Here is a 21,437-nt window from a genome sequence, read left to right on the forward strand (position 1 = left end):
TTATCATCTACATTACCCAAAAGGCGGGCCGGAGTATGTAGGTGGCGCTCTCACAAAAGTTCTCTTGTGAAGCTCGGCAACCCCGCTCTTTCTCGCGGCATTTGACAGTGACAAGGAAGTCATGCTGTCATCGCAAAAGCCGGTTTGGAGAGCTCAGCGGATTTTAGTCAAACGTTCTTTCTTAAACGAATGTATCATTAACTGAATGCGCGACAGACAAAGAATGGGATGATCACGTGTCAGGCTGTTTTCAATTGACTGAGATGAGTGTCATTCTCGTAACTTACATTCATCAGTCACTCGTCGCTAGAGATAATTATCCTAGTCTACGTTGAAGGAGCTTTTATTAGTCTATGAATATTTGTTGTTTTAAATATTCCCTCGTATAAATATTTCAGCACTATGTATAACTCGGAGAGGATTCCTGAAACAAGTTTCGATCAGAACCAAACCAATGGATGCAGAAGTGATGTGAACTCTGACGGGGCATGTCAAGATAAAGACCATACTGATTTAATCCCGGCGAGACCTTCCAGAAAAATCGTCCTTCACTTTGATCTCAACAACACAATCCTTGTATCTGACGCAGTCACAAGACAAGGAACTGTAGCTGCTCTTGAATACTTTCTGTCCACGGTGACATGGGGGCGCATGGCAAAAGGTAAAACAACTTATAAGGGCTTTTTATAGACCCAGAATTCTCAACTTTAATTAAAAAACATTCTCAACTTTCATTAAATAAAGAAAAAAACGTTAACTTATGTGTAGAATACATTTTGTAATGTATAAAATGTAACAAAACGCTATACACTGCCGATATACTTAATTTTAAATATTTATTCTTAAAAACAAAATATGAACTTTGGATTAAAATATCCAAAAACACTAGAACAATGTTACATATTTTGTTGATTTGTGTACTTTCATGTACACCAATGTTTCCAAGAATGTTTAAATCTAGAGAAATATTTAATTTTAACTAGGACACGGACCGTGTCCGTGCGTCGCCTATCAATGACATCATAACCCTCGATATCCGGTTTTATTTTGTAGAAACCATGGAAACGCCAAAAATATTGTTTTATTAGACACACGAGCAACTGTTTGGATACATTCATAGAAAACTAATCATGTTATATAGCTCAACACAGTAAGTCTTATTGTTTAAATCTCGTTTTCTTGATTTACCGCAAGTACCACGCCTAAAATCGATCTGTGCAACAAGTGTCTTGTAGTAGCCACCGCGCAAACACACAGTTTAGCTTTATAACAACTTTTAACAAACAAATGTATCTAATATAATAAAACAGCGTTACGTTACCCCACATACGCTTGACCGGAAGAAACGGAAGCATTCGTCCATGGAATAATAAAGGCTCCACTGCTCTCAGGCCATGTGTCCCGCTTGTCTCTCATTAGCAATCGCTCCAGCTGCCTTGTTTCGCTCCAACGGCACACCCTGCTTCATACTAAAGTAATGTTAATAAATCTTTAATACATTAGCTCATCCATGAATATGATTTCTACCAAAGTCCCGTGACCGCCGAATTCTTTTCCATCAGCTGTAGACGTGAAGACAACACCTCCCATGGTTCCACAAAATCAAGGCGTCATCAAGTTATGAATTTGTCTTGAATAAGCGACCTCTTGTGGTAGAAAAATTACATATTGTGCCTTTAATATTATAGCACATATAGTGTTTGCCTTGCTTCATAATATCTCACGTTTCACAGCATCACATGTTCTCACTACTTGCAGGTAAATGGGAGTGGTTGTCAGAAGCACCATCTCTCCTCCAGCCTTGTGAGGGCGCTGTCACATACTACTCTCAGTTTGGCCGAGTGGTGAGCTTCACCACCGTAGGTCCAGGCCGACGGTTCCGGAAGGTCCTTGAGGAACATCTAGAACTTCTCCGATGGCCGTCTGACTTACCTGCAGATAAGGAGCTGTCTGTTAAGGGAGAAGATGGGAAGCTGTATCACTGGATCCTACCTTCCTTCTTCCAGATGCTGCAGGACTTGGCTTCACAGGGTGTGGAGTTCTCCGTCCTGTTCCGTACGTTTGGCACAGATCTGCCCCGTGTTCTGACTGCCATCCAGCACGCCGTCGAACAAGGCTCACATCCGCTCTTTCCCAACCTTCCGGCTCTAAAGGTATTTAACATTGCAGAACTAGGTTTCATGTTGTCCTAGATGAAGCAAGCCTCATTAGAACTGTCTCCTCTCACAGCTGAAGGTGAATTTGACTGCCGGACGCATCAAGTGCAACGGTAAGGGTGCAACGCTGATTCGTGGAGAAGAACACGTGTCCACACGGGACGGAGAGCGGTGTGTGTACCAGTATCTGAGCTCTGCTGAGGGTCTGGGTGGCTTCCAAGACAACTTTGACTGGTGAGGAGCCTGTTGTGGATCAAAAAAGAAACATTATATTGTATTATCAGTATCAAGCCTTTGTTTATCCCAAATAGGTGGGCACGGAACACATACTCCATTTTAGGAGGAAAACCACTATGGATTGACCCTTTCGATCCCAAAGTTCAGCATATCTTCATTGATGACAACATTCGGCAAAACGACGAGGACACTATTGTCCATCCTAAGGTATGTGATGTTCATTTTCTCTTCTCCAGAATGAGCGTCCCATGTGTCTCACCCATTCCACTGTACTCTCAGGTGTTTTTGGACCCCGAGGGCTTGCAGACTCGAACAGCCTCCACATCAGAGCTCTACGATCTGTGTCTGGTACAGAACGACCTTCTGAAGGCCATTTCTGAGCCTGGATATTTCACCCGATGCATCCAGATCTGCATTGAGAACTATGAGGGGAACATTCAGACAGGGTAGTCGGATGCATCTCAAGACATGCAGGGGAACACATAATATAAAACCGACAAATTATGCATAAACACAATCCTGTGGTATGTGCGTATATGTGGAAAAACCATGTTCTCTGCTACAGCCACAGATCAGCACACTTTATTTACCTAAGGAAGAATGTTGCAGACTATAGATCAATATAGTAGTATATATTATTTATATATAGTCATTGGTCAGATTAACTCCAATCATAAATGCACTGGCAGCTGCTCTGTAGATCTAGTTTGTTATATGCTCATGAAGATGGTTCTACCAACAGTATTCTCAGGGTTTGTGAACATCAGAGATAGTTTTTTAGTGTTATTTATATTTTGATGCATTTAACTAAATAAGTTAATCATATCAAAACTAGTGCTGTCAAATCAATTAATTGCATTTAACATAGAAATATATATATAAATAATTAATATATATATGTAATATATATATATATATACACACACACACACAAACCTTTGTTAAATGTGATTAATCGCGATTAATCGATTTGACGGCACTAATTAAAACACTTGAATTTTTAGACATTTTTTTGTGAAGAAGAATTCATTGTTTTTGCACTTCTATTTTATTTTTAAACCCTTTTGGTTTGTTCTAACACCAGTTCAAGTGGAGACTAACCAAAGCAGAATTTGACAATATTTCTAACATGTTCGTTGCTTTAAAGGGATAGTTCACCCAAAAATGAAAATTTTATGTTTATCTGCTTACCCCAAGCACATCCAAGATGTAGGTGACTTTGTTTCTTCAGTAGAACACAAATGATGATTTTTAACTCCAACTCTTGCCGTCTGTCAGTCAAATAATGGGAGTGAATGGGAACTCGAACATTAAGAGTCGAAAAAACTTGCATAGAAAAATCCAAATGAAACCCTGCGGCTCGTGACGACACATTGATGTCCTTAGACACAAAACAATTGGTTTGTGCGAGAAACCGAACAGTATTTATATAATTTTTTACCTCTAATACACCACTATGTCCAACTGCGTTCAGCACTCATTTAGTAAGGTCTGATCGCGCTCTGACAGTGGAAGTGATGTCTCGTGCATATACTTCAATGAGTTCTAGGCATCACTGCCGTTGTCAGAGCGCGATCAGAACTCACTAACCGAGTGCTGAACGCAGTTGGACGTAGTGGTGTATTAGAGGTAAAAAATCATAGCAATACTGTTCGGTTTCTTGCACAAACCGATTGTTTTGTGTCTTAGGACATCAATGTGTCGTCACGAGCCGCATGGTTTAATTTGGAATTGTCTGTGCAAATTTTTTCGACTCTTATTGTTCGAGTTCCCATTCACTCCCATTATTTGACTGACAGACGGCAACGGTTGGAGTTAAATATCATAATTTGTGTTCTACTGAATAAACAAAGTCACCTACATTTTGGATGCACCGGGGGTAAGCAGATAAACATCAAATTTTCATTTTTGGGTGAACTATCCCTTTAAGTAGCTCAGAGTTGAAATATATATGCTGTTTTACACACTTTTACATGTTACATTCTCATATTGCCATTATTTAAATGACATGTTGCAGTTTCACACTACATTCTTCTCACTAGTTTCAAAGTTTTGAGGTAAAGGACCTGATATAAAAACTATTTCTAATCATATTAAATCAAACAACAATTAATGCTTTTTGATTCCTGTGGAATGCAGGATTTTTTTTCATCTCACTAATGGGAGATGTTATTCTACTGAAGTTCACTGCACAGTATCTAGTGTGTATTGTTATTTAATGCATTATTTATGATGGCAATTTCGAAGTTATGTTGTAGTTGTAGGTTTTTTTTGTACTTGTAGTTTGGGAGAGATGCTACAGAAATAAATTATTTGGACTTCATTGTCTGGTCACTTTGCACTGTGTTGACTGCCTCTGTATTTACTTGTTTACACACTTTTAAACGAACGTGTTGTGTATAAGTTTACGTGTATATGTGCAGGAGACTGAATATCTACTAAACATTTGCTTTTCTGACATATTTGTCAGCTTTCTTTTTAGATGTGCCATCAAGGTCAAGATTTGTAATATAGGCATTTAATTTGAGCATATAATAAATGTTCACATGCGAGATAAAAAAAAATACGCATCATGTGCATATTTAGGCGCTCAGAGACACATGGTGTTACTATGGTAACGGCCATAAACACGATTCAGCGCGAGGTGAGTGACAAAGAAAACATGTTCAGATCTACAAATATAAGTTTATTCTTTTTTTGACTAAATTATTTTGATTAAAACTGTTTGAGTAAGTTGTTTCTTTTTTGGTACAACCTATATTGTTAGTTTAGTGGCTAGCAAGGAAGCTAAAGCTAGCGTGCTGATGATGTGAACGAATTTATTCATTTAAATGTCAAATCATTTATTTTAACACGCGAAAAGTTTATCCACAAGGTAACCAAGACAGCAGAACAATGTCAGTCTCTGATGAAGACGAGGTGTTGAAAGCAGAGTCTGAGGAAGAGGATGAAGAGAAAGAGAAGGAGATTTCAGGACAAGAGGATAAGGTAAACGAGATTGCATTAGGCATTTTATTTTATTTTAATTCTTCTTATTGTTCTTTTTATTATATTAACATATATTATACTATATTAATTTAAAAGTAAAATAATGAATTGGCTATCACATGACATTAAGAAGATGATTTTTCATGATTTTCTTTTTAATTATCAGCTAGAGTCCTGTCCGCTAACCCAGGACATGATGGCGAAAAGCTTGTCCTTATTGTGTCGCACAGGGAATGGTCTGTCTCATGCCTATGTCAGACTTGACCTTAAAAGCAAGTAAGCTTGTCTGGGACATTCTTCTCATTCCCAACATATTGCCACGCAGATTTACTGTATCTCACAAAGTTGAGCCTACTCATTTTAAATTGGCTCCTACTGTACCTGCCTAAACCAGGGGTCTGACAGACCTGGCCTTGATCAGCTCCTTCATCCATCTGCGCTACTTGGACATCTCCTCCAATCATTTGTCAGACTTCTCTCCATTGGCTGGCCTCACTCAGCTGTTGTGGGTGAAGGGAGACGGTAACCTGCTTCAGACGTTCGAGGGTCAGCCGTTTGGCCAGCTCACTTACCTACAGTGGCTCAGCTTTGCCAACAACCGCCTATTTGATGTTAAGGGCATTGGAGGCCCAGCACTGGAAACCCTCAATCTCACTGGTTAGTTAGGTCCATTAAGTAGGTTATTGTACTTTTGCAGTGATAATGATATCTTTTTCTACTATAGTACCAACCCCATTGGTTTCTTTCATTGGTTGATTCAATACATATGAGCTGGCAATAGCCACATTTATTTGTAATCTGCACTAGACAATTACTATACAGCTTCATTGGCAGCACTAAACAGCATTGTTTCATGTCTTTATTTGTAGGTAATGGTATCCAGACCATGCAGGGCCTGGAATATCACAATCTAACCAATCTGGTGATTCTCGAGCTCAGAGGAAATTGTTTGGAAACTACAGATGCCATTTACCTCCCCAATTTACGCCACTTGTATCTGGTACAATTGCTCGTATTGATGTTTATGGTAGATAAAAAGTATATGATGCTGATTAGAACTACCATCTGACACTTTCATTCAACTATTTAGGCTCAGAACAACCTAAAGCAATTGGAGGGTCTGGAGAAGCTTGAGAATCTCAACACTCTTCACCTCAGAGATAACCAGTTAGAAACACTGGATGGACTCAGCCCCAATATGAAATCTCTCCAGTATCTTAATGTCAGGTAACAGAAATACAATCACACCATGTTTGGTATGTTCTCAGTCTGGCTGAAATTGAGGAAGCAAATGTGTTTCACTAATATAGACAGTCTTATTACCACTCTCTGATAACCCTCTATTTCACATCTTTAGGGGGAACCTTATATCTTCTATGAGGGCTTTGCGAAATCTAGAGAGTGTCGGGCAAACACTGAAGGCCCTTGTGCTCTTGGAGAACCCTTTAGCGAAGACTGACGATTACAGGATGTATGTGATCTCGCATCTCCCCCAGCTTGAGCGACTGGACAAGGATCCCATCACAGCTGAAGAGAAGTCTGCGGCCCAGGAGAAGGTGCGCAACCTGTTTAGGGCATATGCTATTGTTAATTATCTTCATTTTATTTTTATTTGTGTCAGTAAAAGTTTCTCAGGTAATATTTTTAAATTTTACATTGTAACAATGTCTTTTTTTTTAGGAATTTGAAGATGAATTTGCTGAAGATCAAGAGGATAACTGAATAGGCTGTGTTACATTGAAATATACTTGTAAATATAATTCTATAATCAATAAAGTCTACTATCAAAAAAAAGTTTTGGTTTCATTTCATGCAGTATAGCCTCTGATGTGGACTTTATAGATGTAGCGGTTGGTAAAAAAAAAGACACTGAATAGCACGTCACTAGATATGATAACAGGGTGCATATCACTGTAATATAATGCCTATCTTGAAGAGAACTCATATCAAGGTTTGCAACTTAATTGTACATGCATTCATGTTTTTATCTATACATGCATGTTTTATTTTCTGCAATGCCACACACTTGGTATTCTACCAAGAGAACAAAAAATGCTACTTCCTCAACTCGACCACATGAAAGGGGCAGAGCCTGTTTTTAACCCTGTAAGCCTGACAGGAAATAGTCAAAAACATATTTTTTAATTTTTTTAATGGACAGTTTATTGAACCTTTAGACAAAATCTTAAAAAAAAAAAAAAAAAAAAAAAACCTTTACATGTGTGTCATCATATTACGGAAGAGGATTAGGGCCAAGCAATAATAAAAAAATAAAACCATCTCGAGATTAAAGTTGTTAAATTTCGAGAAAAAACTCGTTAAATTTCGAGAAAAAAGTCAAAATAAAATGTTGAGAATAAACTCATTAAATTACGAGAAAAAACGTTAAATTTCAAGAAAAAAGTTGAGATAAAATGTTGAGAATACAGTCATTAAATTACGAGAACAAATTAGTTAAATTATGAGAAAAATGTCGTTAAATTTGGAGAAAAAAGTCGAGATAAAATGTTGAGAATAAACTCATTAAATTATGAGAATAGTCATTAAATTACGAGAAAAAAATTGTTAAATTACGAGAACAAATTCGAAATTTAACGAGTTTTTTCTCGTAATTTAACGAGTTTATTCTCAACATTTTATCTAAAAATTTTTCTCAAAATTTAATGAGTTTTTCTTGAAATTTGACGAGTTTTTTCTTGTAATTTAATGAGTTTATTCTCAACATTTTTTCTCAACTTTTTTCTCGAAATTTAACAACTTTAATCTCGAGATGGTTTTATTTATTTTTTATTATTGCATGGCATGTTTTGTATCACATTTGATACATTAGGCTTGTATGGTCAATATAGTAGCTATGATATAGTGTGAATATGGAGCTCATGGGGGAAAAACACATCAGATGTCCAAACTGAACTAAAATTTTTTTTTTTTTTTTTTGATGGAATAAAATACTGATTGTTTGTAATGAGATTTTACCTAGACTTATATAAATCTCTCCCAAATATATCATAAATATCTCCCTAGATTTTCTTTAATTAATATATATATATATATATATATATATATATATATATATATATATATATATATATATATAAATATAAATAATCTAGTAAAAGTTACCGCAGTCGAAAAAATAGTCATCTAGAAATATAATATAAAATTTACGTTTTCAAAACATCAAAGATTTCACAGAAAAATAAATATTAAAAGGCCTTTACTTGCTAAAACATTATGAACTATCAAGAGGAGGACATGTAGAAGATAATGTTTTTCAGAAAAGTTTTCTTGGTAATTAGAAACTCGTGTATCTAAGATGATACAGCAGGCATCATAGGGTTAAATAGTTTCCACACTCCTTTCCTCAATTCTGTCATCATGACTCGACGAATCATGGATTAAATCAACTAACGTTACTCCTTCAGTGATTTTACAACAATCGCAACATTTAGACAGTGTAACAGTGTGTGCAAATGAAGCTTTTACTTCAGTATAAAAAAAAAATTAAATTCAATTCTCTCACACCCTAATCTTATATGCGAGATTTAACAGTGTTTTGTTTGTCTGCGTTCTCTGCCCTGATCTGGCAACCTGTCTTCTGCAGTCCTGTTGCGAAAAGCGTCTCGTCCAATGGCTCGCCTCAGCGGATGAGTTGACAGTTGACGTAACGCGTCTCTTAAAAGCGACAGCGCACCACGTTACCCGCGTCCCACACCGTGCTCGGCTCTGGTGCTTACTGCGTTATCTCAGCAACTACAGATTAACGTAGACTCAGAAGAGTTTATTTGAGTTACAGCACTCGCGTTTACTTCATCTCATCTACCCACACAGCTGAAACATGAGCTATCACAAACCCGACGAGAAAACTCTGCAGGGCCTGAAAGACATCGCGAACAAGCTCAGGATTCACTCTATCAAGGAAACATGCGCCTCAAACTCCGGGTAAAATCTTCTGAACTTATTAAAATTCATTCTTATGACTTTCCAGGTCAGGTTTGCAAGTGTGTTCGCTCATTTATCTTATTTTGTCGTGCAAATGAACACGTGAACTTGGCAAGGGGGCGGACCATTCGACCTTTTTAGTTCTTACAAACGAGTCATTAGCATTGCTATTAATACTAAGTTACGCGAGTGACTCCAAATATATTTCACAGCTTTTTAGCCCATCGTGGCCTCAAAGCATATGCCCAGTGAAAATTGGCTTAGCTCTCATCGCCCCTATAATTAGCACGGGTATGTGGGGCTGCACGTGGGATTATAAAGTGTCAGTGTTTGTAAATTTTAAATTAACCATTGCGTTCAAGTCATATGCATCATTTCACCGATGTCCGATTCATAAACGAATTGTTCTTTTGAGTTGAATCTTTTTTTTTGAACCGGTTCTTTGAAACGAACTGTTCGAAAGAACCGGTCTGCGGAAGTGACTCGGACATGCCATAACTAATTAATTAATTCTGCTAGCTCGTGGCTACAGGTTTCCCCTACAGGTTGTCACGTGGAGGCGTTCAGGACTCGTGATATCCGTTGTGCTGAGGGTTAAAGTGCTGTTAGTCTCCATGGATAAACATGCTTTTGATTTTCATCATACCATAGCTTCAAGTATGTGGTGATAAGGAGAGTTCTGCAGAAAAGGAAAGCTTTGCTTTGACATTGCCTAATCTCTGCAGTTCTCTCTCTTTTTGTTTTTTTTGTTTTTTTTGAGACTGACCAAATTATTGCCACAGATGGTCATTTCTCAACATGAACTGAAATCGACAAGGGGAGTTTCTTAACATATAGAAAGACTGCCTTATTATTAGATACATTAATTATATCAAAAAGGAAAAGCAAATTAAAGTGTTTCCTTTTTGGACTGCGCCTCAAGAGGGTTAATTTTTTACAATACGCTGCACACACCCTTGCTGGCATGCAACAATCTTTCATTCATTGTAAATCTTGTATAGGAATTTCCCTGAGTGTTGAAACTTTTACCTGATACTATTTGTTTTACTGTTGTGACACTTCCTCTTATTCTGTTCCTTGTTATTTCTCTATGTATGATATCCATTTCCCCCCTCTTCTCAAGTATAGTCACTAGTATACATGTAGTGGTTTAAACAAGATATCAAGGAAGTACTGATTGTGATGTAGATGTTTGTCTGTACCTTTTGAAATCTAATCCTTCATTCTGAATCTGTTTAGTGGAGGTTTGTTTTTAACCCCTTTTCCATTTTTCATTTCAGCCTAAATGAGTCACACTATAGGACAAAGATGGTAATTCATCAATGGTGTTATGTTTGGTGGAGAATTAAGAATATACTGAACAATAACATAAGACTGCATGTATTTTGACTCACATTTAAATTATAACAGGTTTTTCAACAGATGGATTTGTGACCACTGAATTGCATGAGTGCTTTCCAAACTCTGACTTCAAAGTTTTAAGTCACTTTGGGGAACAGACAGAAACTAATTTGTACTGCACCCTTAACTGAAGTACAAACTCTGGGTCTCATTCATGAAACACGAGCAGAACTAATTTTTGTGTAAATCGTGTGTAAAGTGGTTCTGGCGTAAATTTTCGGATTCATTAAAATGTTTGTATTTTCCAAATGTTAGTTGGTACGAAAGAAATCTACACCTGCGTTTAACATCCGAACGTTTTGCTCATTAATAAGGCTGCATTTTAATTCACCTTAATATTTACACAGCATTTTGAAAAAATATTATATATAGTAATTACAATAGTTTTTTTTTTTTTTTTTTTTTTTTTTACTTTTCTTGTGAGAGCCAGTAATAGCATCTGCAAACGGAGCACTTTAATCAAATAATTAATTGATTTCAATAGGGCTGGGCAAACTAATGGCCCCAAATGGCCAAAATCCTTCGTTTGGTGTCATAATATGATGCCCATATATAGTTGTAAGTCGGATTTAATGGGCGGGATTTATGGTAATTGAGAATGAGCGTGCACGCGCGTCCCATTTACGACTGATTGGAATTCATTAACACACACACATTTCACTATCACTTCTGACGTTTACGAAGTATTTGTGAATCAGGAGAAGAGTTTTCAGGGAGGTCTCTTTACGCGCAAATCACTCACATATTTACGAATGTTTCATGAATGAGACCCTTTTTTTTGTTTTTGCTGTGTGTTTGACAGTAACCAGTGCTGCAATTTAATTGCTTGACTGTTCTGTAAGTCTCGCACTCACTTAAAGGAACCGTTCACTCAGAAAATAAACTTTGTCTTCTTACTTACATCATGTTTTTCCAATCTAAACTTTCATGGAACACAAGGAGAAATTTAGAATATGTACAAGTTGTTCTTTTCCAATGCAATTACAAGGAATGACTCTTTGAAGCTTAAACATTTACAAGTATAGAATGAAAGTTAATGTTCTGTTACTTAAGCTTTTATACCTTTAAAAAATAAGCAAGATGTGTGTAATGGCTCGAATCTTTATCCTATTGCATTGTAGTCCCTGTATTAGGATTTGAGGCTACAGCCCTATTGATTATTATATGGCTTCTATATTATGTGCCTGTTTTGGCAGTAACTGAAGTCATTGATAAGGTCTATTACTACACCTCAAACCCCAATGATGACAGTAGCAACTTTTGCCCTTTAGTACCATTTGCAATCATGTTCTAGTTTTTCTAGTGAAAGATAACCTGCACGTCTGATTGGTCTTTAACATCTAGCATGTTTGAGCTGATGGTTAATAGTTGATGGATGGATTGATACTGATGTGTCTTCCCTCTCGCAGACATCCCACCTCGTGCTGCAGTGCTGCAGAGCTCATGTCAGTGCTGTTCTTCCACACCATGCGCTACAAAGCCGACGATCCTCGTAACCCCTGCAATGACCGCTTCGTCTTGTCCAAGGTGGGTTGTCATTCTGTGTTGGGTTGAGCTTCATTGCTCTTTTTAATTTCCTCTAAGTACTTGGAGAATTAATGTTGTACTCCTCCTCCTTACGTTGCTGTTTTCAGGGCCATGCTGCACCCATTCTGTATGCTGCCTGGGCAGAGGCTGGATACATCAAAGAGTCTGATCTGCTGAACCTGCGTAAGGTCGACTCTGACTTGGAGGGTCACCCCACCCCTGTGAGTAATACTACTCTTATCAGCACTTATACACTGGGGGTGGTAATCTTGGATCCAAATTGATTCTTGAGGTCACGATTCAATTGAAAAAAGGAAGTAAAAAAAATTTATCAAATTTTGATTTGAAATATGCATAGATTATTCTAGTTGGATTAATCTAGTTTACTGTTTTGTTACTTTTTCTATATGACTGCGGTAGACGGTAGAAGAAAGAAAATCGCACTGAATTAGATGTGAACCTTGACATTTATTTAGTTTTTCTTTTTCATTTTAGTCAACCCAAGATTATAAAAGAAATGCCATTTAAAGGGTTAGTTCACCCAAAAATTAAAATTGTCATCATTTACTCACCCTCAAGCAGTTCCAAACCTGTATAACTTTCCTTGTTCTGCTGACCACAAAGGAAGATATTTGGAAGAATGTCAGTAAATGAGCAGATCTCGCCCCCCATTTACTACCATAGTAGGAAAAATAAATACTATTGAAGTCAATGGGGGGTGAGATCTGTTTGGCTACTGACGTTCTTCCAAATATCTTCCTTTGTGTTCACCAGAACAAAGAAATACATGTGTTTTTTGTTTTTTTTATAGGGCTGGGTTAAAAATATAAATTTCTCAATTTGAATCGATTCTCATTTTGATTAACCAATATCGATTCTTAAATCCCAACAATCAATCTTTCAGTCTATGGTGTTTTCAGTTGTTAAATGAACAACTTTGTAGCCTGTTTCCCATATAACACTTATTTATTACATAATTATTACAATAAATTGTAATAATCTTTTAAATTCTGTTAATTTAATTATGAAATTCAAATGATATGCCACTTGCTGCTCTTTAATGTGCCGTGACTGATCGCTGTAGCGCCTCAGATCAAGCAGAGCAGCAGCGCTGAGCGCAACTGAACTGATCATCTTTTCCGCTTTACTACTGGCTACAGCACAAAATAAGCATGAATGAACATTAGAAGGTATGTTGAAATACACTGTAAAACTTACCGAAATCCAAAGTACTGTACCTGATGCATAACCCACTTAATCGAATACGGAATTGAATCGCAAGTTTGAAGTGAATTGAAATCAAATCAAATTGTGGAATTTGTGCCAGCACCCAGCCCTAGTAATTTATTTCTGTGATGGCAAAGCTGAATTTCCAGCATCCTTACTCCACTCTTCAGTGTCACATGATCCTTCAGAAATCATTCTAATACTGATTTAGTGCTTAAACATTTTCAATGTTGAAAACAGCTGTGCTGCTTAATATTTTTGTTGAAACCGTAATGCATTCTTCAAGGATTGTTTGAAGAATAGAAAGATCAGGAAAATACTATTTACTTGATATAGAAATCTTTTGTAATGTTAAAAAATGCCTTTATTGTCTCTTAATTTAATGCATGAATAAAGGTATAATGAATAAATTTATCAATTCTTTCACATAACCAGTTACCATGAAAATAACCTCACTTCTTTTTATTTCAGAAACTATCTTTTGTGGATGTGGCGACAGGTTCTCTTGGCCAGGGTTTGGGTGCTGCCTGCGGTATGGCCTACACCGGAAAATACTTCGATAAATCTAGGTATGGGTGTTCTCCCAGAGCATGCAGTCTTATTTTGTTCTTTTTCATACCATGACCCACTGTACTACATGAGTCATTTAATGTACACCAAATTATTATTATTTTTATTTTTTTTATTATTATTTTAATCCCATCCAAATCTGCCATGTCTGTTTTTCCTCAAACATAAAAAAATTTCAGAGCAAATTACCTACTGTTTTCGCTAACTAAATTGGTCCTCTGAGAAATCGAATCACATCCGAATGTCTGTGATTGTTGATGTTGTATTATCCTAATGCTTCTCATGCATTTTTTTTGATCTACCTGAGCTACTGTTTGTGCACCAATCTTGTGCACATAAAGCATGCTTTTGTTTAATCCTATGAAAAAATAAAATTATAAAATTAATAGCCAAATTAACTGCTAAGACTGTCCAGTCAGTGTCAGGTAAGAGCAAGATGCTTGTCTACATTTTTCTGCTCACTTATGCAGTTTTATAAGCAGCCACTTCTATAAACTCATGTGAAGTTTAAGTAGGGTTTTTATATCAATAATTAAGACGTATACATCATACGTGATGCATGCAAGCACAGCAGATGACCTTCAGTAATGCCCACATCTTGAAAACACACTCCCACCTCTAATATACATGGAGATGTTAGTCCTGTCCGAATTGATACACAAAGTCACAAACATCAAGTGATAAATGTAACTCGAATGTCATTTAGAAAACTAGTCCCATCTGAATATGGCTTATAGAGGGAAAACTCCAGTTTCTGCTGATAATTTGATGTTTCTGTAACTGGACACGTCTCTTATCTCACTGTCTCATTTAGCTACCGTGTGTTCTGCCTGTTGGGAGATGGTGAGTGTTCAGAAGGATCTGTGTGGGAAGCCATGGCTTTTGCCTCCTATTACAAGCTTGACAATCTGGTGGCCATCCTTGATGTGAACCGTCTGGGCCAGAGCGAAGCAGCACCACTGCAGCACAACACGAACATCTACAAGGAGCGCTGCGAGGCTTTCGGGTAGGTCTTCCAGATATTGCTGTGTTTTATTTCTTGCTATGCTAAACACTCACCGGCCACTTTATTAGGTACACCTATTCAACTGCTCTTTAATGCAAATATCTAATCAGCCAATCACATGGCAGCAACTCATTGCATTTAGGCATGTAAACACACTGCTGATCTACTGGGATTTTCATGCCCAGCCATCTCAAGGGTTTACAGAGAATGGTCTGGAGAAAGAGAGAATATTCAGTGAGCGGCTGAATACCGAAAAGACCTTGTTGATGTCAGCAGAGAATGGCCAGACTGGTTCGAGCTGATAAAAGGGCACCAGTAACTCAAATAACCACTTGTTACAACCAAAGTATGCAGAAGAGCATCTCTGAATGCACAACACATCAAACCTTGAATCGGATGTGCTACAGAAGCAGAAGACACACCGGGTGCCACTCCTGTCGGCTAAGAACAGGAAACTGAGGCTACAATTTGCACAAACCCACCAAAATTGGATAACAGAAGATTGGAAAAAATGTTGCCTGGTCTAATGAGTCGTGATTTCTGCTGCAACATTTAGATGGTAGGGTCAGAATTTGACATAAACAACATAAAAGCATGGATCCTGCCTTGTATCAACAATTCAGGCTGCTGCTAGAGGTGTAATGCTGTGGGAGATATATTCTTGGCACACTTTGGGACCCTTAGTACCAATTGGGCATCGTTTAAAGCCACAGCCTTTTTGAGTATTGTTGCTGAGCACGTCCATCCCTTTATGACCACAGTGAACCCATCTTCTGAATGCTACTTTCAGCAGGATAACATGCCATGTCACAAAGCTCAAATCATCTCAAGCTGGTTTCTTGAACATGACAATGAGTTCACTATACTCAAGTGGCCTCCGCAGTCACCAGATCTCAATCCAGTAGAGCAGCTTTGGGATGTGGTCGCATCATGGATGTGCAGCCGAAAAATCTGCAGAAACTGTGTAATGATATGTCATCATGGACCAAAATCTCTGAGGAATGTTTCCAGCACCTTGTTGAATCCGTGCCATGAAGAATTAAAGCAGTTCCTAAAATGGGGTCCAATCCGGTAATCATTAGTAGGGCTGGGACAATACATTATCGATTTGCGGTACAATGAATCTGGAACGATGGTGATATTTTCTGAATGAATCGCGATTCATACATTCAGAAAATATCACAATCGTTCCAGATTCATTGTACCGCAAATCGATAATAAATGTATTGTCCCAGCCCTACTAACTATTACCAGGCTGGACCCCATTTTCAGATTCTCTCTTGAATTCTGAGCTTAGTTTTTAACAGCAGATGGCACTACGTGCTTTAGAAACACACATACTCTGCTCACTTCCAGTTCCTTTACACACCACCTAAACCTGAAATAATCATTCATAAAATTTGAAAAGGTTGAAGTGAATTACAAGGGTGTTCGCAGTGGGCTCTTTACATTAATCTTGTATCATAAAAGCATTCTGAGCTGAGGTGCAAGTATATTTAACCACTTACTGTACATGACTCAGCCGAATGCAGACAAGTTTTTTTTTTTTTTTTTTTCAATATTATTTAGCCTTATTGCATATGTTTAACAATGATTAACATAGTGTATATGCTCTCTACTGCCTACTAAGCTATAAGCAGTGTGCTAGTATTCCATTCTGAACACAACCACTTTCCTTGCCCGTATTTTTTTTTTTTTTTGTGACTTGTAACCAATTTGTTTCTTCAGCTTCAACACTTACGTGGTGGATGGCCATGATGTGGAGGAGCTGTGCAAGGCTATGTGGCATGCCAAACAAATAAAAGGGAAGCCCACTGCCATTGTAGCCAAAACTTTTAAGGGCAAAGGCCTCAAAGGTGACTAATGATATCCTGTACTGCAAGACCATGATGATCAGCATTGATGTCTGTTATTATGATAGTCCTCATACGTGACTCTCTGACCTGTTCTTTTGTTCAGGCATTGAGGATCAGGATAACTGGCATGGGAAGCCTATCCCTAAAGACCGTGTGGATGAGCTGATTAATGACCTTCTGAGTCAGATCCAGTCCCCCAATAAGCCCCTCCACCCTCAACAGCCCAATGATGATGTTGCTCCAGCCGACCTCGCTCCCATCCACCTGCTCACACCTCCAGAATACAAGATCGGAGACAAGGTGATGAACTGAGACATTATACTTCATAGCTGTTGGAGTTTTTGACTGATTCATTTCTTTGAGCAAATGCTTCCTGTCTTCTAAAGTTCCTCAAAATGAGGCTTTATAAAGCTTCTGCTTTTGTTTGGCCACTCAGATTTCCACTAGGAAGGCGTACGGTGTCGCCCTGAAGAGGATGGGAGATGCCAGCCCTCGTGTGGTTGCCCTTGATGGTGACACCAAGAACTCCACCTTCTCTGATATCTTCAAGAAGGCCCATCCTGATCGCTACATTGAGTGCTTCATTGCCGAGCAGAACATGGTGTGTAACTGGATTTTTCTTCCCTTTGCACTAATAATTTAACAAGTCATGATGGCAAAGCAAAAGTAAAACCTGACAGTGTGTCATGGGTGAATAGGTTTGTAAACTGTGTTTGTGGAGCTCTTTTTAAGTTGAAGGTGTGGTGCATTATTCATACATGCATTGTAAATACCTGACCTCACCCTGTTAAAATGTTATCTTTTACTATTCACTTTCTGACTAATATTTATCAGTGTCAAGTGCTTACTCAATAGAACATGATTTCCCACAGTGAAAAATCTCTCATTTAGAGTCAAAATCTAAAAAATATTATAATGAATTATAAATTGAGCCACAAGTATATATTTTTTGTTGTATTTAGTGATTTATTAACAGTTTAAAATATATTACTAAATATAAATACACCTCATAATACACTATGGTTCAAAGTTTGGAGTCAGTAAGATATTTATTCTGAGGATTTTTTTTTTTTTTCTCTCCCCTAACTTTTGAGCAGTAGTGCAAGTATATGTATGTAACTTATCAAATGTAATACTTACTACATAAAACATCCATATAATTTGTCTAATAATATTATGTATTTAATTATGCTGCTATCCAGGTGAGTGTGGCTATTGGTTGTGGCACTCGTGATCGCACGGTTGCATTCGCCAGCACTTTTGCCGCCTTTTTTTCTCGTGCCTATGACCACATCCGTATGGCAGCAATCTCCCAGTCTAACGTCAACCTGGTTGGCTCTCACTGTGGCGTTTCCATTGGTAAGGCATCATGATGGGAAATGCATGTATTCTTGCTTTCTATCTGGACTTAAACCATTCTATATTTCAGATAAAAGCAAAGACTTGACTATTAATTATTTTTAATTTTGTCCAGGTGAGGATGGCCCTTCACAGATGGCACTGGAGGATCTCGCAATGTTCCGCGCTATTCCAACATGCACATTGTTTTACCCTAGTGATGGAGTATCTACTGAGAGAGCTGTGGAACTTGCAGCCAATACAAGGGTATGGTTTATGGTTTCCACTTGATGATCTTATACAAGGACGGTCATTATTTTGTCACCAGAGAGTTAATCTGTTGTTCTTTGGTTCAGTGTTCATGCTATTTCCTGCTTTCAGGGTATCTGTTTCATCCGCACCAGTCGACCTGACACTGCTGTCCTCTATGATGCTGAAGAGAAATTTGAAATTGGCAAAGCCAAGGTGAGAATAAATAATTAAAAAAAAACTTTTTGTTATTTATAGTTTCTAAATTTATTTTCACACTACTGCAAGGACGGCTAAAGTTAGCAGCCATGCTGAAACTCAGTTCAGTGTAATCCATTTAGTAGCCCAGTGAGCAAATGAGGCCTCCTGTTGGGCAGATAAAAAAAACTCTGCTTCACAAGTTTACTAACAACTCTCTTTCTGTCCTGTAGGTGGTGCGGCAGTCCAACAAAGATCAGGTGACTGTCATTGGAGCTGGAGTAACACTGCATGAGGCTCTGGCAGCATATGAACAACTGGCCAAAGAAGGTTTGTTCAGCACCTACTGGCCATAATGGGACATTACATAAGTCATGAACAGTACCTCAGCTTCATTTTAGAAAATTAAAAAGTAACTTTGCAATGTAAGATTAGTTAACTTATTATGTTATATGTTGTTGTTATTAAAGCACATTGCTTTCTTTTTCTTATATTTCAATGCGATTGTACTCAAATGTCTTAATTTAAATAGACATTTTTATTCAGAGGTGCGTTTAACTGATAAAGTATCACCGAATTTTTGGCTTGTATTAATGTCTTATTTTTGTCTTGTATTATTAATGTCTTATTTAGTTTTTGTTAATTGTATGACTTTTGTTATTCACTTTGTTCTCGCCATGAAGATAGCCATGCTGCTGACAAAAAAAAAAAAAAACTGTTAAATATATTTTTTTGCAAGGTGTGAACATTCGGATTATCGACCCGTTCACCATTAAGCCCCTGGATGCCTCTACTATTGTGGCAAGTGCTCGTGCCACAGGAGGAAAGGTGATCACTGTAGAGGACCACTACAAAGAGGGTGAGCTGCTTTTTTTCTTTTTTTTCTTTTTTTTAAGTGAAAAACCAAGATCAGATGGCACAACTAGATTCCCTGTCTCCACCCCTTATGCTGTGAGAGGTATTTTATGTTGGTTCCTATGCTCTCATTGTAGGTGGTCTGGGCGAGGCTGTCCTGTCTGCAGTGGGTGAAGAGCCTGGCATTGTGGTGCACCGGCTGGCCGTGAGCCGTGTTCCCCAGAGCGGCAAACCGCAGGAGCTTCTGGACATGTTTGGCATCAGTGCAAAATGTATTGTTGCTGCCGTCAAGCGTACTTTCGCCAACTGAAACTCTTTGAACCACCCTGAGCTACACCCTTCCTCTTTCTCCATTCCTAACTCAACCCAAGAGACAAGCTCACCACACATCAGTGTCATTCCAGAGGCTTACGGCTCGCAGATATACCTAAATTCATTGTGTGTGAAATTCTCTAACTTGTGCACTATAGTCAATAGTCACCTATTGCTCTGAAATGCTTTCATTTTGTGTCATTATCAGGTTTGCCTTCTTGTAATCTTTAATACTGCATTAATAATGGGTTTTAAAGGTTTGTAAGGTTATCAGAGTGTATCCTTGGATTAAATCAGAGTTCCATTCCAGTTGACACATTTCTGAACATCACTTAAAAAAAGACCATTTCACCTTGTCATTTCATAATTTCCCAAGCTTTAACTAGGTGTGCTTCCTGTAGTTATTACAAGCCAGTATCCTGAAAAAATGAAACATTAATTTGGTGATAATGGTGCGTGAAGGTGCTTTCAGGGAGTAATAAAGTATATGACTTTTTGTTTTGTTTTTTACTCTGTTGCATAAACTACTGGACAACCCTGTTTTGGAAAGTTAGTACATGAGTGGTTTGATTTTGGTGACTTGAAATGTATCATGTTACTGAGACACCCTCACTGTTGTTGCTTGTTTAAACCTGTAGTTTTCACTGAATTTGATGTAATGTGTTAATAAATTTGACTGCCCAGCCAATCTGCCTATTTGCTTCTTGGTATAGCTTTATTATCAGTTAGTTTTTGTGTGTGTAGACTGATTTCTATATATGTGAATGGGCCACGTGTTTTTCTAGATGGGAACACTTTGCGTTATGTCATCGCCCCCTTTGTTACTTCAAATGCCCCCTCTGCCAACAAAAAGTTGGGGGCCCGATAATCTCCACCCCCTTTCTCCCCTTAGCAATGGCCTTGACCTGTTGGGTTAATATTGCTATAGAAAGAGGGGTGTGTAATTATGTGATGGAATCTCTGGGGGCAGTTGCATAAACCACTTAGACTAGTCTTAAACGTTAAGACACTAATGAGTAGTCCTATTTTTTTTTAAAGTCATAAAAAGGTTGGTGTACTTGGAATTGGAAAATTGATTACCCCTTGGTTAACTGCAAGTTGGTCAAACTAGTTCTTAAGACCGTCTTAATATAGTGACTAAGTTCATGCAACTGGCCTTTGGTTTCAGTCAGGGTTTAGATTAGCCAAGGCTTACTTAAGACGTTTAAGTAGCTTTAATAAAGGTGTCTTAGGAAAAGAAATGAAAAAAATGGTGTGGATCTTGAGACACAAAACAATGGCACTGACATTATGAAAACGAAAAACTCCAAGACGCTGACATATTTTAAGACAGCAGTGCAAGATGCTTTCAGTTAAGACAGCTGAAACATGCACTTATTTTGTCTGGGACTGACCTGTCTATGAAACCGAGCATAGAAATGCTAACCGCTTACAACGTTTTTATCTTTGTATACGTGTAGGACTAGAGTAGCATATAGATTATCTGAAAAGTTAAAATACTAAAGGCCACAAAACTCCAGTATCTGTTTTCATTGGTTCTTGGTTTAATTGATTTTTAAACGATAAAAAGATTTG

At 37.8% G+C, this 21,437-nt stretch overlaps 3 protein-coding genes across 3 annotated transcripts; all 3 read left to right on the plus strand.

The window, feature by feature from the left end:
* The first annotated feature begins 92 nt into the window (after positions 1-92).
* Positions 93-3,620, plus strand: si:dkey-32e6.3 (uncharacterized). Its single transcript, XM_067371520.1, has 5 exons — positions 93-661; positions 1,759-2,153; positions 2,230-2,390; positions 2,468-2,600; positions 2,673-3,620. Exons 1-5 carry the CDS (start codon positions 403-405, stop codon positions 2,841-2,843), a joined length of 1,119 nt encoding a protein of 372 aa, XP_067227621.1. The 5' UTR covers positions 93-402; the 3' UTR covers positions 2,844-3,620.
* Positions 3,621-4,251: 631 nt separating this feature from the next.
* lrrc23 (leucine rich repeat containing 23) lies at positions 4,252-7,155 on the plus strand. Its single transcript, XM_067371085.1, has 7 exons — positions 4,252-5,381; positions 5,548-5,657; positions 5,776-6,038; positions 6,251-6,381; positions 6,472-6,608; positions 6,739-6,937; positions 7,062-7,155. Exons 1-7 carry the CDS (start codon positions 5,289-5,291, stop codon positions 7,101-7,103), a joined length of 975 nt encoding a protein of 324 aa, XP_067227186.1. The 5' UTR covers positions 4,252-5,288; the 3' UTR covers positions 7,104-7,155.
* A 1,885-nt stretch (positions 7,156-9,040) lies between these two features.
* tktb (transketolase b) lies at positions 9,041-20,550 on the plus strand. Its single transcript, XM_067371084.1, has 14 exons — positions 9,041-9,323; positions 12,134-12,251; positions 12,359-12,472; positions 13,950-14,047; positions 14,863-15,054; positions 16,783-16,910; positions 17,014-17,210; positions 17,347-17,511; positions 18,113-18,269; positions 18,385-18,515; positions 18,630-18,713; positions 18,929-19,025; positions 19,435-19,554; positions 19,688-20,550. Exons 1-14 carry the CDS (start codon positions 9,220-9,222, stop codon positions 19,858-19,860), a joined length of 1,878 nt encoding a protein of 625 aa, XP_067227185.1. The 5' UTR covers positions 9,041-9,219; the 3' UTR covers positions 19,861-20,550.
* The last annotated feature ends 887 nt before the right edge of the window (positions 20,551-21,437 follow it).

Source organism: Chanodichthys erythropterus, chromosome 20, assembly GCF_024489055.1.
Source record: "Chanodichthys erythropterus isolate Z2021 chromosome 20, ASM2448905v1, whole genome shotgun sequence".
NCBI classification, from domain to species: Eukaryota; Metazoa; Chordata; class Actinopteri; order Cypriniformes; family Xenocyprididae; genus Chanodichthys; species Chanodichthys erythropterus.